Raw genomic sequence first — 13,636 nt, 5'->3', positions numbered from 1 at the left:
TATTGCGAAACTTTCGCTTATTTATCGATTTCTCTTTCGAAATTCAACCAATTAGACGATTGAGAAAACTCGTCAATGTGACGTCGGCTAAAGTATGTGGAACTTTACGAAATTGTATAACTTTTCATATGAACAATGCATCTATATAAATATTTCACTTGAAATTCTTTTAAAAAGAAAGCGTTGACGTAATAGTAAGAATTTGAAGAAACATTAAATATTAAATAACATACATCACGTAAGTTAGCGTCACATTTAAGTATTTGTGTCACTTCAACCGCCCACGGCATCCTTTACCTAAAAAACTTAAAGAAATTTCTCTTCACATGAGCTCCTGTGTCCGGTTTACATCCGCCGCTTTTCCTTTAAAGTAAACATCGCATTCAATAACTAAAAATTTAATTTACAACAAAATAAACCTTAATTCACGGTGATAAGAGCGTCAAGTTTACAAATGTTTCGATCCAATCATCAATGTGTACCATATATGATAGATGTAAGCGATATTGAATCTTATGCACATAAAGAAACAGCTGATAATAAATTCACATATAAAGAAACGGCATCACGTAGTAAAAATGAAGAAGAACTTGTTCTACAAAGTTAAAACAGCGGTCTTGCAATTCCAATGACAGACAATTGTAGGCATAATGCTGTTGACTTAAGACCTGTTAGTTATGAGAACACTTTTGGAGAGCAGCGGAATAAATTAAGCAAAGGTTTCTTTAATAAAGGGGGGGAGGTTACATAAAACAGAAGAGATGCGGAAAACCATCAGCCCTCAAGCGACAACGGCGAAAGTAGAATGACTAATGTTCAGATAAGGTCAAGTAATATAAATGCGGAACGAAAAAGAATGCGATTTTTGAAATCGACTTTTGTCGTGGAAAGTTAATTATATAATGAGAAATTCGATCCGATCAATCCTTTAAAATTCAGTTTCATATTTAATTCATTAATAAATGTAAATATTTTTAATGAATAAAAAACTGAGTTGTTTATAAATGGAAATTCACTACTTACTTTTAAAATATATATATATTTATTTAGTTAAGTATTTTAATAAATATAACATGTTCTAATGGAATTTAGTAAATAAAAAAAAAATTATTGAACAGTATTTTATACTGAATTTTATTCCTGTAAGAAGTTACAGCGATACGCTATTTTGGTGGGTATATCGTTTAAATGTTATAACTATTATTGTCAATGTCGCATATCACTTTGTACCATTTCACAATCCTTTGCCGCGGTGAGTTTTTAGTTACTTCAAATCAGAGTAAGTTTTCAAAAACGAATAATATTTGCTGTGAATTAATTTAGTTAAAAACTTTACAAAAACGCTAGAACGAAATGAATCACAAACAAATCAATTTCAACATTAAGAAATACGTAGCGATAATTCTTAAGAAGAGATAAATCAAGTCACACTCAATTCCAAACGAGAAACTATTATGTAACTACAACAAAACTTTTACTAAAGACAAACCGGACGTATGAGTAAAAATAATGTTTTGTCGACTTTCACTTCTCCACATCATTGAGAAACAAAGGCATTACTACGATAAATAGGACTTTGAACTGTAAGACGTCGAATATAAAGATTAAATTTATATACCATAATATCTAAATTTAGACAGGTTCAATTAACCACACAGGTTGAACACAATGAAGAGGTCAAAAGCCCTCCGCGTTGTGCCTAATAAATATTATTTAAGATCATATAGAGATTTTCTTTGAGGAAATTTGAAATAAGATATAAAAACCAGATAATTCAAACGACCTTACTCACACGTTGTTTGAGCTTTGTATATAACATAAGAGATGCATAATAACTATTATATTATATAAAATGTAATTGGACTGATTGTCAAGGCTAAATGAATTAAATTTTCAAGGCAACTTTCGTTTCGTAATAAAGATATGAAGTAAGAAATTGTTATTATTTGACCAGTTAATTTTAACAGTAGTTTTAGATAATTATCCACATTTAAATTTCTTTTAGGTAATTTACAAACCAAATTAGTTTTGTATTGAACATGTTAAAATGATTATATAGATTTTATTTTAGACGATACTTTGCGAATGATTGTGTCTATTTCATTGATGGTTGGGCTTTGTGTAAGCCCGTCTGAGTATGTACCACATTCATCGCATATCATACCGCCAAAGAAGCTGTACTTGCTATATTGTTTTGTTCTGTGAGTGAGCTATTATAATTAAGCTAATTGTGACACGCACAAGGGATATAACATCTTAGTTCCCGAGGTTGGTAACGCATTGCTGATGTAGTACGTGGTTAATATTTCTTACAGAGCCAACGCCTATAGGCATTGATAACTACTTACCACCAGGTGTCTACCTATTTTATAATGAATATATTCTAAATTACAGATTACATAAGCAGCCGTAACACCTAACATGTAAATCGTACTATCTAACGTATCTTGCAAATTATCTGCAACGAATTTTCACCTTATTGTTGGCCCAGACGTGGGAATACCCCGTGACGGGCCTCGAAAACAATGGCAAAGTTCACTCGTACATAACAAGAAAAGTCTATAAAACGGAGTAAGTTTTGTTACAATAAAGTATACGTAATATTTGAATCCGTGTAAGCAGTGGTGCCTGTGAAAACAGATGATCGGTTATTGGCGAAGATTTCAACCATTTTGAAATGGCTGGAAAATTTGCAGCAAAATTTGTAATTTTAATCATTCTATCGGTGACTGTAGAAATTATACCGATACAATTACAGGAAGGCGAGGAATTAAAAGAAAATAACGTTGAAGGATCGCATTTGAATCAGTGCTTAAGTGCTTCTGGGCGTTCAGAAATAGGTGTATGCTTTGGAAAGGAATTGTTAAATCAATTGAACGATTATGACGAAACGGAAACTTTTAGTTTGGCAACTGGCGTGTCTTTTGTTAGAGATGATAAGACACCTAGGAACTTCGGCAACTTCCTGGACAAAGATCCTATGGATTTCCGGTAAAACAATTATTTCATTATTTTTATGGTATTGTTTATATCACGCATGTGAAATTAGAGCAAAAAAAATAAAACTAATTAATATTTTTATTTCTTGTACAATTTAGTATTTTAAATTTCAGGTCTATAATGGAAGATGCTAGTAACTTAATCTCAAAACGCTCCTTACATTGGGATCTTGGAACATTTTATCCTGGATTAGTCATGAGAATAGGCCCTACTCTAGCCAATGGTGTTTTAGAATTTGTTATTGATCCTAGAATAAAAGACAGAACATATCATCAACAAGGAGAAGTAACTACTGGTAAGCAAATATCTTAAATATCCGTCAACTTAATTAAACAAAAATTTCAACTCTTATTTAAATTATACTTTACTTAACAACGCCATCTCTCGGCTAATTTCAAAACTTCTGACACCGCTCCAAGGCCATCGCAACATTGAATTTGATATTGAACGCCATCTGTTGGAAAACGTTTGAACTCTTAGGCGTATGTTATTTTATGTTTATAGGATAATAATGTGCGAAATTTCAATTTTGGTTTATTTTTTATTGTTTCAGGTCGCTTATTGGCTAGAAACTTATTAGTACCATTTTTATTGGGTCTTAAGTTCCATATTACTACACTCCTGCCTTTGCTACTTGGTCTCCTATTGCTGGCAAGCAAAAAAGCATTTCTTCTGGCAAAATTAGCCCTTTTAGCTGTTACGTTGTTTAGTGGAGGATCAGCGTGGGGTGGTGCACCTTCTTACTTCAACAGTTTTGGAAGCCCTAGTCTATCTTCATACACTTCACATGAAAACCTTGGTCAATACCAAGGTCACCACAGCTCTGGAGGTAAGTAAACAATAACTAATGTAACAATTACATTTAAAAGCAAACCACGTAGTATAATAGCTATGTAAAATTAAGAAAATGAAATATCATATAAGATGTAAAGAGAGAACGAGAGAAAACAATTCTTTACCAATTCTTATTATGTAAAAAAAAGACTCGAAACATATCTTGCTATGCTATTATATGCTATAATGCTAATATAACAATAAAAAATGAATATTTACGTAGGGCATTGATCGTATAATATTCAGTAACAACCTGTGAATGCCCTGTAATTCCACTGGGTTAAGGCCTCATCTCCGTTGTTGTTGTTTTTTTGAGGGTTTTTATTTACAGTATCATATATTTATGTTATTGTCATAAATATGAAAATTCCGATTTCCATACTTTTCCAATCACAGGTTCATTAACTTCCTGCAGATGTAGAATAACTAAGCCATCCCTTTATTATTATGGAAAAGCTTGAGATATTTTTCTTAATAATATATAATAAAGTTTGTAAGTATTCGTTAAAACTAAATCGACTAATGCCAAACTCATACTCGGATCAATTAATAATATTGCTAAACGACTGCTAAAATTCATATAAAATGCATTTGTTATTGTGAAATAGATTAATGTCACATTTTCAGGATACTACCGTGATAACAGACATCTTCACCCTAGCGATTACTTTTATAAAGAGAAAGTAGCTGAACCATCCACTGCTTCTCCTATCACACCAGACGAACTAAGAGATAGACTGGAGAGACTATTCATAACCAAGAAAGAGGATCAAAGAGAAGACACTAAAATACGAAACGCAAGAAACTTCGCTTGGACACCTATCAATGTATAATTAGTAAAATGCTAATTGGAAATTATCATCCATTGATAAAATGTTTTCTAGTCAATAAGTCTCAAGCCGGTCGTATGAAACATAAAATATTGGACTTAAAATCGAGAAGATTATGATCAAAATTGTCAATCAAATATTTAAAAAATTATTTTCATATCCAATTTTATCTCCAATTATTAAATATATTTCTTTATTATTCATAGCGTTTTCATTTTCACACTTATTGTTATTAAGTTAAACAATATCATCTTCAATAGATAATACTTTTTCTTCTACACTTCAATGGTACATGTGTAAACCGGGCCAACTATATTGTCTATACGATTTTACGCTCTGAATAACTTGAAACTACTATTAACTCACTTGTTACTTACTCGGTCAGTAGTAGGATGTATTTCCTATAGAAACGGAAAATCAGATCGTATTATTTTCATTATAAGACCAGCTTTTATATTGCCCTTAAAATTTGGTGTAGATAGTATTAGTCCAGTAAGACCTCTGTAGGTAAAAAAGTAATTATTTTTTATTTTATCAATAAGAAATGCGACAAAGTATTTTATTAACTGTTCCAATTTAACTTTAATGCAAGTGAAATTAATCGATGGAACACGATTAAGTAATCAAAATAATATTATGAATGAGGGCTTATTTAGCGGTAAAATGGACTATTACTATATGACCAGCTTGCACTGCCACTTAAAACATACATTAGTAATTTATTATCCTTATTGCTAATTTATTGTTAACTGCCTCGTTGGCCTAGTGGCTAGCTTATGAACCCACAGATCTCCAGTAATCAGTAATCTTCATAAGCTAACTATGGAGTCTGTTAACACTCAATATATTAATCAATTGCAATTAAATTCTAAGAAAATATAATTAGGAATTAAATATCAAATGTCTCTCATAACAAAGCGATCAATATTTGTCTTCAAATAGAAAATAATAAGCCTATCTACTACTGCATTTAATTACTCACGTCATCTACATATACAACAATTTACAATCAATCATTCTTCGCTATATTTAACGACACGCAAAACTAAAGTACATACATGCCATAAAATAAGTGAATAAATATTGTAAATAGTTGACAAATATATTGGATATTATTTTCCGCCCACCGCTTTGCAAACGTGTTCGGACTGGAGGGTCAGCTGCTAGGTTAAGCCCTATGTACTTTACAGTACCTTTGACAACATGTATGCAAGATTTCATGATCGCTTTATTTAATAAATGAAAGCGTTTTAGTATTGGTTATAATATAATTAGGATATTTGTTCGTTATTTTGTTATTATTGTTTTTAATCTGTCCTGTCTATGTGTGTCTTCTACCGTGTGACTTAATTGCTAATTATTATGTATAATTTAGTAGAATATATTTAAGGTTTTCTCATCTAGAGTCAATATTTGTCATAAAAATGTATCAATACCTAAACCAATGTGTATAATTTTAGAGTTTATCTGAAAATGATTCTAATTTGGTTTTGACTTAAAAAAAAACTAGCACACTAACTACAACAAAATAAAATACACTAGTTGCTGTTAAATAGACAATAAGTTACCTTGTCAGTACTGCATTGCATATCTGTAATTGGTACATATATCAGATACATGTTACTTAGTTGTTTAAATTCACAAGTGTAAGTATATGTACATATGTGTCTTTTCAAATAAATAAACAAATAACTAACATTCAAATGCATGATCAATTTTACTGGTGGTAGGGCTTTGTGCACACATCAGATATTCTACCGCAACACAGCAGTTCTTATTGTTGTGTTCCGGTTTGAAGGGTGAGTGAGCCAGTGTAATTACAGGCACAAGGGACATAAAATCTTAGGTCCCAAGGTTGGTGGCGCATTGGCGATGTAAGCGATGGTTAACATTTCTTACATTGCCAATGTCTAAGGGCGTTGTTACCTTACCATCAGGTGGCCCATATGCTCGTCCGCCTTCCTATTTTATAAAAAAAAAAAACAATTTCAAGTTCCTAATAATTAACCGAACAGTACATAAATACTTCCGTCTCCAATCAATTTACTTCAACGATTTTATTTATCTCCGTGTCGTCTAGTCATGATTTATACTTACCACTTCTCTGAAGACTTGACTTTCATCATTTTTTTTTCATTATTATTAACAACTATGTTATCTTCGCGTGCAAACGCTACATGCTCAGCTTCATACTTTGCGTGATCCAACATATTCTAAGCTTTCTCAATATTTTTCTTACAGTAACAGTATTGAATGAATTGGGCTAACTAACTGGATGGATTTGCTCTAATTAAGACTCTATGAATGTTATTAGTAGATCTGGATTTTTCTTGCGTAGCGATTTATAGAATAATACGTTTGTTTTACATGATGCGTGTTATTTAACCTCATTTTTATGCATTTTATTATTTTATACTCTTCGAAGCTATTACCAAGCATATAATTTTGTTTTTATTTAAATTTTAAATTAATTCTGATTTCTTTCATTACTGACATAAGCGAGTCAGTGAAACTGATAATAAAAAAAATAACCTTACGAAGATCAAGAAATTTAAATTAATATTAGTCTTCTCATAATCTTAAATTGTGATGGGTCGTCAACACATTTTTAAAATTTTCAATGATTTTTAATAAAAACAATAAATTTTATTGCCAGTAAATTTTTCTTTTTAATGAATCATCAAGTTTTGTATAAATATCTTTATAAAAAAGATTATGATATTGTTCGTACAGTATGAATCGAATAACATTGCTTTATAAAAAAAAAGTTTTAAATAAATAAATTCAAAATATTTAAAGATAAATAAAACACAAGGTCAATATGACATTTTTATCGCATCCGTACTTGTTTTAATTTTTTTCTAAACACTGCTTCATTCTTTTTCTAGCGTTAGCGTTTCAACCATTTCTTTTTTTTTTATAGAATAGGAAGGTGGACGAGCATATGGGCCACCTGATGGTAAGTGGTCACCAAACGCCCTTAGACATTGGCATTGTAAGAAATGTCAACCATCGCTTATAGCCAATGCGCCACCAACCTTGGGAACTAAGATTTTATGTCCCTTGTGCCTGTAATTACACTGGCTCACTCACCCTTCAAACCGGAACACAACAATATCAAGTATTGCTGTTTTGCGGTAGAATATCTGATGAGTGGGTGGTACCTACCCAGACGAGCTTGCACAAAGCCCTACCACCAGTATTTCATCGAATATCTACTCATATTATTGTATATATATACTAGATACAAAAAACCGTGCTAACTTAATTTAACTTTTAATTGAATTTTAAAAGTTTATATACTCTTAATTAGGAATATCGTATTATATCATCCTTTACAAAAAATACAATATGTTGTTATAATAGATAATAATTATTAAAGAATCACCATTAAGATCCAAATAATTTTTTTTTATTACACATTGTACATAAATTATGTAAGTAATATATATAGAACGAAACAATCCTGAAACGATTTAACTAATTAACATTATATAATAAAGTTTGGTGACCACTTACCATCAGGTGGCCCATATGCTCGTCCGCCTTCCCATTCTATAAAAAAAAAAAAAAAAAATAAAGAATAATATTCACTAGTATCCTTTATAGTAATAACAATTCCATTCAAAATGTTCTAAATTTTTTATCTTTTAAAATTAAATTATCATAGACGATAACTGAAACTTTAATAAATACCATAAGCTAATAAAAAAAGAAGCATTGATTGTTGAAAAATTGGCATTTGAAAATTTTATAAAAAAAATACTTAACATCAGAGAAAAAACTTCGAAACGTCATGATTGTTTTACCATTATATTGTTATATACAATATAGCGAAGGACTAATCCTTAAATTTAGTGGTTCTTTCTACAGGTTTAGGCCGCATCTTCAGGGTAAAGCACTTGATCTATTATTATTTTTAGACACAAATTTAGAGAAATATAATCAGTAACTATGTTTTTGAAGCTTAGATTAACAGTTTCTGGTAATCTGTTTCACCTTAAATATACATAAAACATAATATATTTATTATCTGTGTCACTTTTTTTAAAATAAATCATCAGTGATGCACTGCCTGCTGCCTGCACTGCTGATATGTATGGATATCAAAAATAATAATATATTTTTTATAGTCTATTAAATTAATAATAACTATATAAGAAAAATAAGTTATTAAATATATATACTTCTATAAGTATCATAAACGTTCGAAGAAATCATGATACAAATATTTATGAACAGCTTTGCAGTAAAAGAGTTACCTGTTTTAAGTATATTGTTTATAATAAGTTAGTAGCCAGGAAACAAATACTCTATAATATTTCTTACTTACATTAATTATATATTATTAAAAATATGATTATACTAAAAATGTTATAATTCCACTGACCATTTTAAGTTTATATCTACATTTAAATTATTTTCAAAATAAAACAATGCGCCGTTTTAAATTATTTATCAAATTTTTAACATCTCCGCATTCACCATTCAGAATATTTCATATATTACATGATTTTTATAAATTTTCAAAAAGTTTAATTATACTATAATAATAGTTACATAAAAATATAATATTAATATATAATACATAACACAGTATTATGTAATATAGTATAAAATACATAATGTTATTATCAAAAAGGTACTCGCGTAACCTTGTCATAAATTGACAATTTATATATGATGATATATAATATAAAATTACATAGGACTCGATATATATTATTAAATAAATTATTTAATCTAATTTTTCAAACAGCACCTCACCATACCAGCGTATAAAATAAATTAATTATTAAATTATATACTTAATCTATTGTATGTATTTTACAAAATTGGACACCTGTAATCTTTGAAATTGAAAATGCACAGTACCCGTCGACTAGCCTAGTTATTAATTAATATGATTAAATATCCACCGTAACAATAAAAAAATAAATATACTTACAAACTACAACTATTTGGTGCAATGATTATTTAAAAAAAACATAAATAATATAAACTATTCAACACACATTACATAATTATTAAAACCTTTTTACATAACTAAATTCGATTGAATTATTAGCGATTATATATTTGGGATAAGCAAGCGTCTTACGTTTTACATAATTAAATAATACTTAAATAATACCTTTTCAATTTAAATAGAATCGTATAACCTATAATAAATTTAAATAAATGAATAAAATAGTCTCCAACTTGCGAGTGCAATGTCGTCAACATAATTGTTGGCATCGGAGGTGATTTCATTTGTGAATTTGCCATGTCGTTGCTGTACTTTGTAAAGGGAGTCGTAAGTCATCTTCTACCAGATTTTACTATTTACTGCTTCTTAGCGTATGCTCTGTAAGCCCTGTCCTGAGCTGCAGCCTCCTCTTCGACGCTTCTTCTGTAGTGACCTCCTGGACCTGTTGTGTCGAAGTCATTGCCATAGTGTGAGGACGAGTAAGTGTGGCTCTGTGAAACCTGTGGATGCTTGACGATCTCGTACGTTGTTTTCTCGTGCGCTTCGCCTCCTGCTACCAGTTTCTTTAATCCGATAATGGCAGATAAAAGTAAGGCAATCTTACCGATCAGCAGCGCCTTACCAGCGATCAAAGCGATCGCTTGGAATGCCATAGCCAAAAAACCTCCCTTGATCACAACTCCAGCTAATATTGGACCTATCATTTTCTTCAATTTACTCCTGGCTTCGTTCAATGACCGGCCGACGTCCGTTCCAATATTAGTAGGTGATATTATAACACGATGCGTTTGCATCAGCTTCGATGTTGCTAGATTGAGAAGTTTGTCGACTTCCTCTGAACTCAAAGAATTCAAGTCTCCTTCTGGTATGGATGAGGGAAACGCTCTGCCATGGTCCGCGATCCGTTTTAAGGAAAAGCCATCGAATAGTGGAAGCACTTCCATTCTAGCAGCGCGATCGACCAACTTAACAGCTTGGATTTTAAAACATTTCGTGATCTCCTGTGACTTCTCGCAGTCGTCATACAACCTTCTGAGAAGCTTGATGCCAACTCCGAAGCTGTCCGCTGAAGCCGACGCCAGGACGACACTAAAGCACAGGACGATTATCCCGCGGGGAACCATTTTGTCAAATAACGCCGGCTGTCCCGTCAACGTCACACGTGTCCAGTCAATGCGCTTGCGCCTATTGAAATGTGTAGAAAACACATGAGCACTGGCATTTATCTATTTTCACCGGGAACTGCATTTATCTATAAATCTTTTAGAGCGTGCAATCGTTGCATCGTATCGTCGTGCACTGAGGCATGTATGTGCACGTGGATTTTGGCCCGTGTGTGCGTGTGATGGTAATGTGCTGGTCAGCGGTGGTCGATCTCGTGCTGAGGATAACGTTGTCTATGTCAAGGTTGGTAAAGTTTTAGTATTTTCTAACAGAGTCTGGGTTTATATATTATTATATATATTATGAAGATGTATATATTAATTTTATTTTTCATTTGTTTTGTCAAACTTTTTGCAACTTATAAATGATAATGTTAAACAGCGGAAACTCATTAATATTAAAATTTAATCAGTAACTTTAGTTTTAAAAACCTAGAAAAATAATTATAGTATTAAAAAATAACTTATACTAAAATTAGTAAAAATCTCGTTTGCCTATACGTCAAATAACGTATCAATTCGAAACAATTTATTGTCAGTTTCTTCGAAATATATACACTCAATTTAATATTTTATTTTTATGTAATATTGTATTTCAATTTACCAATTTGAAAATATCTTCCATTTATAATTTTTATAACTATTTTTATATTATACTTAACTCACACTTGCATGTCTTAGTTTAATCATTGTTTACCTTTTTTATAGTTCCTGTGTTTATTTATTGATTACCGCTATGTAACATTTATTTTTATAATTTTTTAATTTCTGTTTAGTCATTATTTAAGTGCTTGCTGTGGTCTCCTTTAGTTGAGGGAGCACATATATTTTAAAACATTATTCCACAATGTACTCGTAAGTGTGTATCCTTTGTTGGAGATCCTTAAAAAATAAATAAATAAATAATGATGACAGTTGTAGAATCACTATAGTGCTATTTGACTATTATAGTCCTAACTTTAAGTAATATGTTTTATCCACTTTTTTATAATTATTTGAATACAAGACTTTTTCTTTTTAATTCCATGAATGTCGACTTAGGTCATTATGGAATTTATATTTTTAATCATATTAATTTTTTAATGAAATTTCAATTAAAAAAATTATGCAATTTTTAATGAATTGTTTGGGATACTATTAATCTAAATTCGATAATCATAGAATGCAATCATAGTTAGCTCTATTTTTTATAAGTAAAAAAAATAAATTCAAAATAGTCTTTTCAGACTTGTCTATTTCTTAATATTCATCTGCAACATGTACAGGATGTGTAATGATCTCAATTATAAGACGACCAGATTGTTCAAACGATATTATATGCTTGATACAGCGAACATTTTACGTAAAGTAAGCCTGTAAAAACCTGTATCCCATTGAAGAACGAAGACCTCTTCGCCTCTTAAGGAGTTTTGAAGCTTAATAGGTATCTACGGTTTTATGCCTAAACCTACAAGGCACCGGCCTAAGGGCCAACCCGCCAAAAATAATATAATTTTAGTGTAACCGCTTCGTATGAGGGGCCTCAAATATCAAAGTGCCTAGATGCTAGATTTCTAAAACCGGGCATGTTAATGGGTCACCGTTTCAGAGAAATATAAATAAAATTATAAAAAAAACAGTTTTCACCCGTAACTAGTCTGTGTGTTTTCAAAAAGTTGCGTATGTCTTTCCTTTTTCATCAAAATCAGTTCAGTGGTTTAGCCGTGAAAGCGTAACAGACAGACATACAGAGATACTGTCAGATTTTTTTATATTTGCAAAGATAATAGCCACATAAAAATTATTGGCTTGGGTTTGAACCCACAATCTTTGGTAGAAATTAACTACGCCGTTTCGGCTCGATATGGAAACCACTTTACGCTTTACTTAACGCTAAATACATACTTAAATAGCATGACCTCTTTCATATGAAATTTTTATCAACTTCTACTTATATTAGGCCGGTGACAATACGTCAGAGCGTCACGGTAGCATGCGCGAACGAACCCGTGGCGCTTCTTGTTAAGACGGAAAGGGTACCGCTGGTTTTATAGTGGATATTCCGATATTCGGGTAGTAATCCCCCACTGTTTCCGTAGGGGAAACGCGTACGTATTTTAAACTATATTATTAATTAATACGATAAGAAAAACTAAAGCCACACGTACGATTTTTCCTTCACTAACAAACATAAAATGAAAAATAAATGGTTTAAATAACGCTTACACAGACTAGCATTATAGTCCGTGTTCTGTTGAGTATTTGAGAGCCATCATGGATTAATTCGAAAAAAAAACACACTTGTGTGAATATAATTATTTTTCATGCAACGTTGTAATAATTCAATCAAGTACACATTGTTGGTAGGTATAACTTACACTATGTCCTTTTCTGTGAAAAAATAGGATTAATTATATTTGAACAACTTCTCACGGTCCAGATGTCTGGAACCATTTGTGGTAGGGCTTTGTGCAAGCTCGTCTGGGTAGGTACCACCCACTCATCAGATATTCTACCGCAAAACAGCAATACTTGATATTGTTGTGTTCCGGTTTGAAGGGTGAGTGAGCCAGTGTAATTACAGGCACAAGGGACATAAAATCTTAGTTCCCAAGGTTGGTGGCGCATTGGCTATAAGCGATGGTTGACATTTCTTACAATGCCAATGTCTAAGGGCGTTTGGTGACTACTTACCATCAGGTGGCCCATATGCTCGTCCACCTTCCTATTCTATAAAAAAAAAAAAAAAAACCAACTCAGCATCATTGCCGAAACATGATTAAATAATGTTTCTAATTTCAAAGACATTTTTTTACTAAGAATTGGAGATTATCGAGTCAATGTCAGAACTACAAGTCAAT

The 13,636-nt window shown here is 31.4% G+C and overlaps 2 protein-coding genes across 2 annotated transcripts; one reads left to right on the top strand and one right to left on the bottom strand.

Moving 5' to 3' along the window:
• The first annotated feature begins 2,677 nt into the window (after positions 1-2,677).
• On the top strand, positions 2,678-4,667 carry LOC126778050 (uncharacterized). The gene is made up of 4 exons (XM_050501397.1): positions 2,678-2,991; positions 3,114-3,295; positions 3,554-3,829; positions 4,462-4,667. The coding sequence occupies exons 1-4, from the start codon at positions 2,678-2,680 to the stop codon at positions 4,665-4,667; spliced, it is 978 nt and encodes a 325-aa protein (XP_050357354.1).
• A 5,096-nt stretch (positions 4,668-9,763) lies between these two features.
• On the bottom strand, positions 9,764-10,775 carry LOC126778268 (uncharacterized). Its single transcript, XM_050501760.1, has one exon. The coding sequence runs from the start codon at positions 10,755-10,757 to the stop codon at positions 9,990-9,992; it is 768 nt and encodes a 255-aa protein (XP_050357717.1). The 5' UTR covers positions 10,758-10,775; the 3' UTR covers positions 9,764-9,989.
• Positions 10,776-13,636: the final 2,861 nt, after the last annotated feature.

Source organism: Nymphalis io, chromosome 25, assembly GCF_905147045.1.
Source record: "Nymphalis io chromosome 25, ilAglIoxx1.1, whole genome shotgun sequence".
In the NCBI taxonomy this organism is placed as follows: Eukaryota; Metazoa; Arthropoda; class Insecta; order Lepidoptera; family Nymphalidae; genus Nymphalis; species Nymphalis io.
Note: the sequence above shows the minus strand (reverse complement) of the source record. Positions and strands in the feature narration are given on the sequence as shown.

Excerpts from the sequence above, each read along its gene's own strand:
- LOC126778050 (XM_050501397.1), top strand. The coding sequence starts at position 2,678 with ATGGCTGGAAAATTTGCAGCAAAATTTGTAATTTTAATCATTCTATCG. Across the intron at positions 2,992-3,113 it reads AAAGATCCTATGGATTTCCG|GTCTATAATGGAAGATGCTA; the intron begins GTAAAACAATTA and ends TTTAAATTTCAG. Across the intron at positions 3,830-4,461 it reads AGGTCACCACAGCTCTGGAG|GATACTACCGTGATAACAGA; the intron begins GTAAGTAAACAA and ends TCACATTTTCAG.
- LOC126778268 (XM_050501760.1), bottom strand. The coding sequence starts at position 10,757 with ATGGTTCCCCGCGGGATAATCGTCCTGTGCTTTAGTGTCGTCCTGGCG.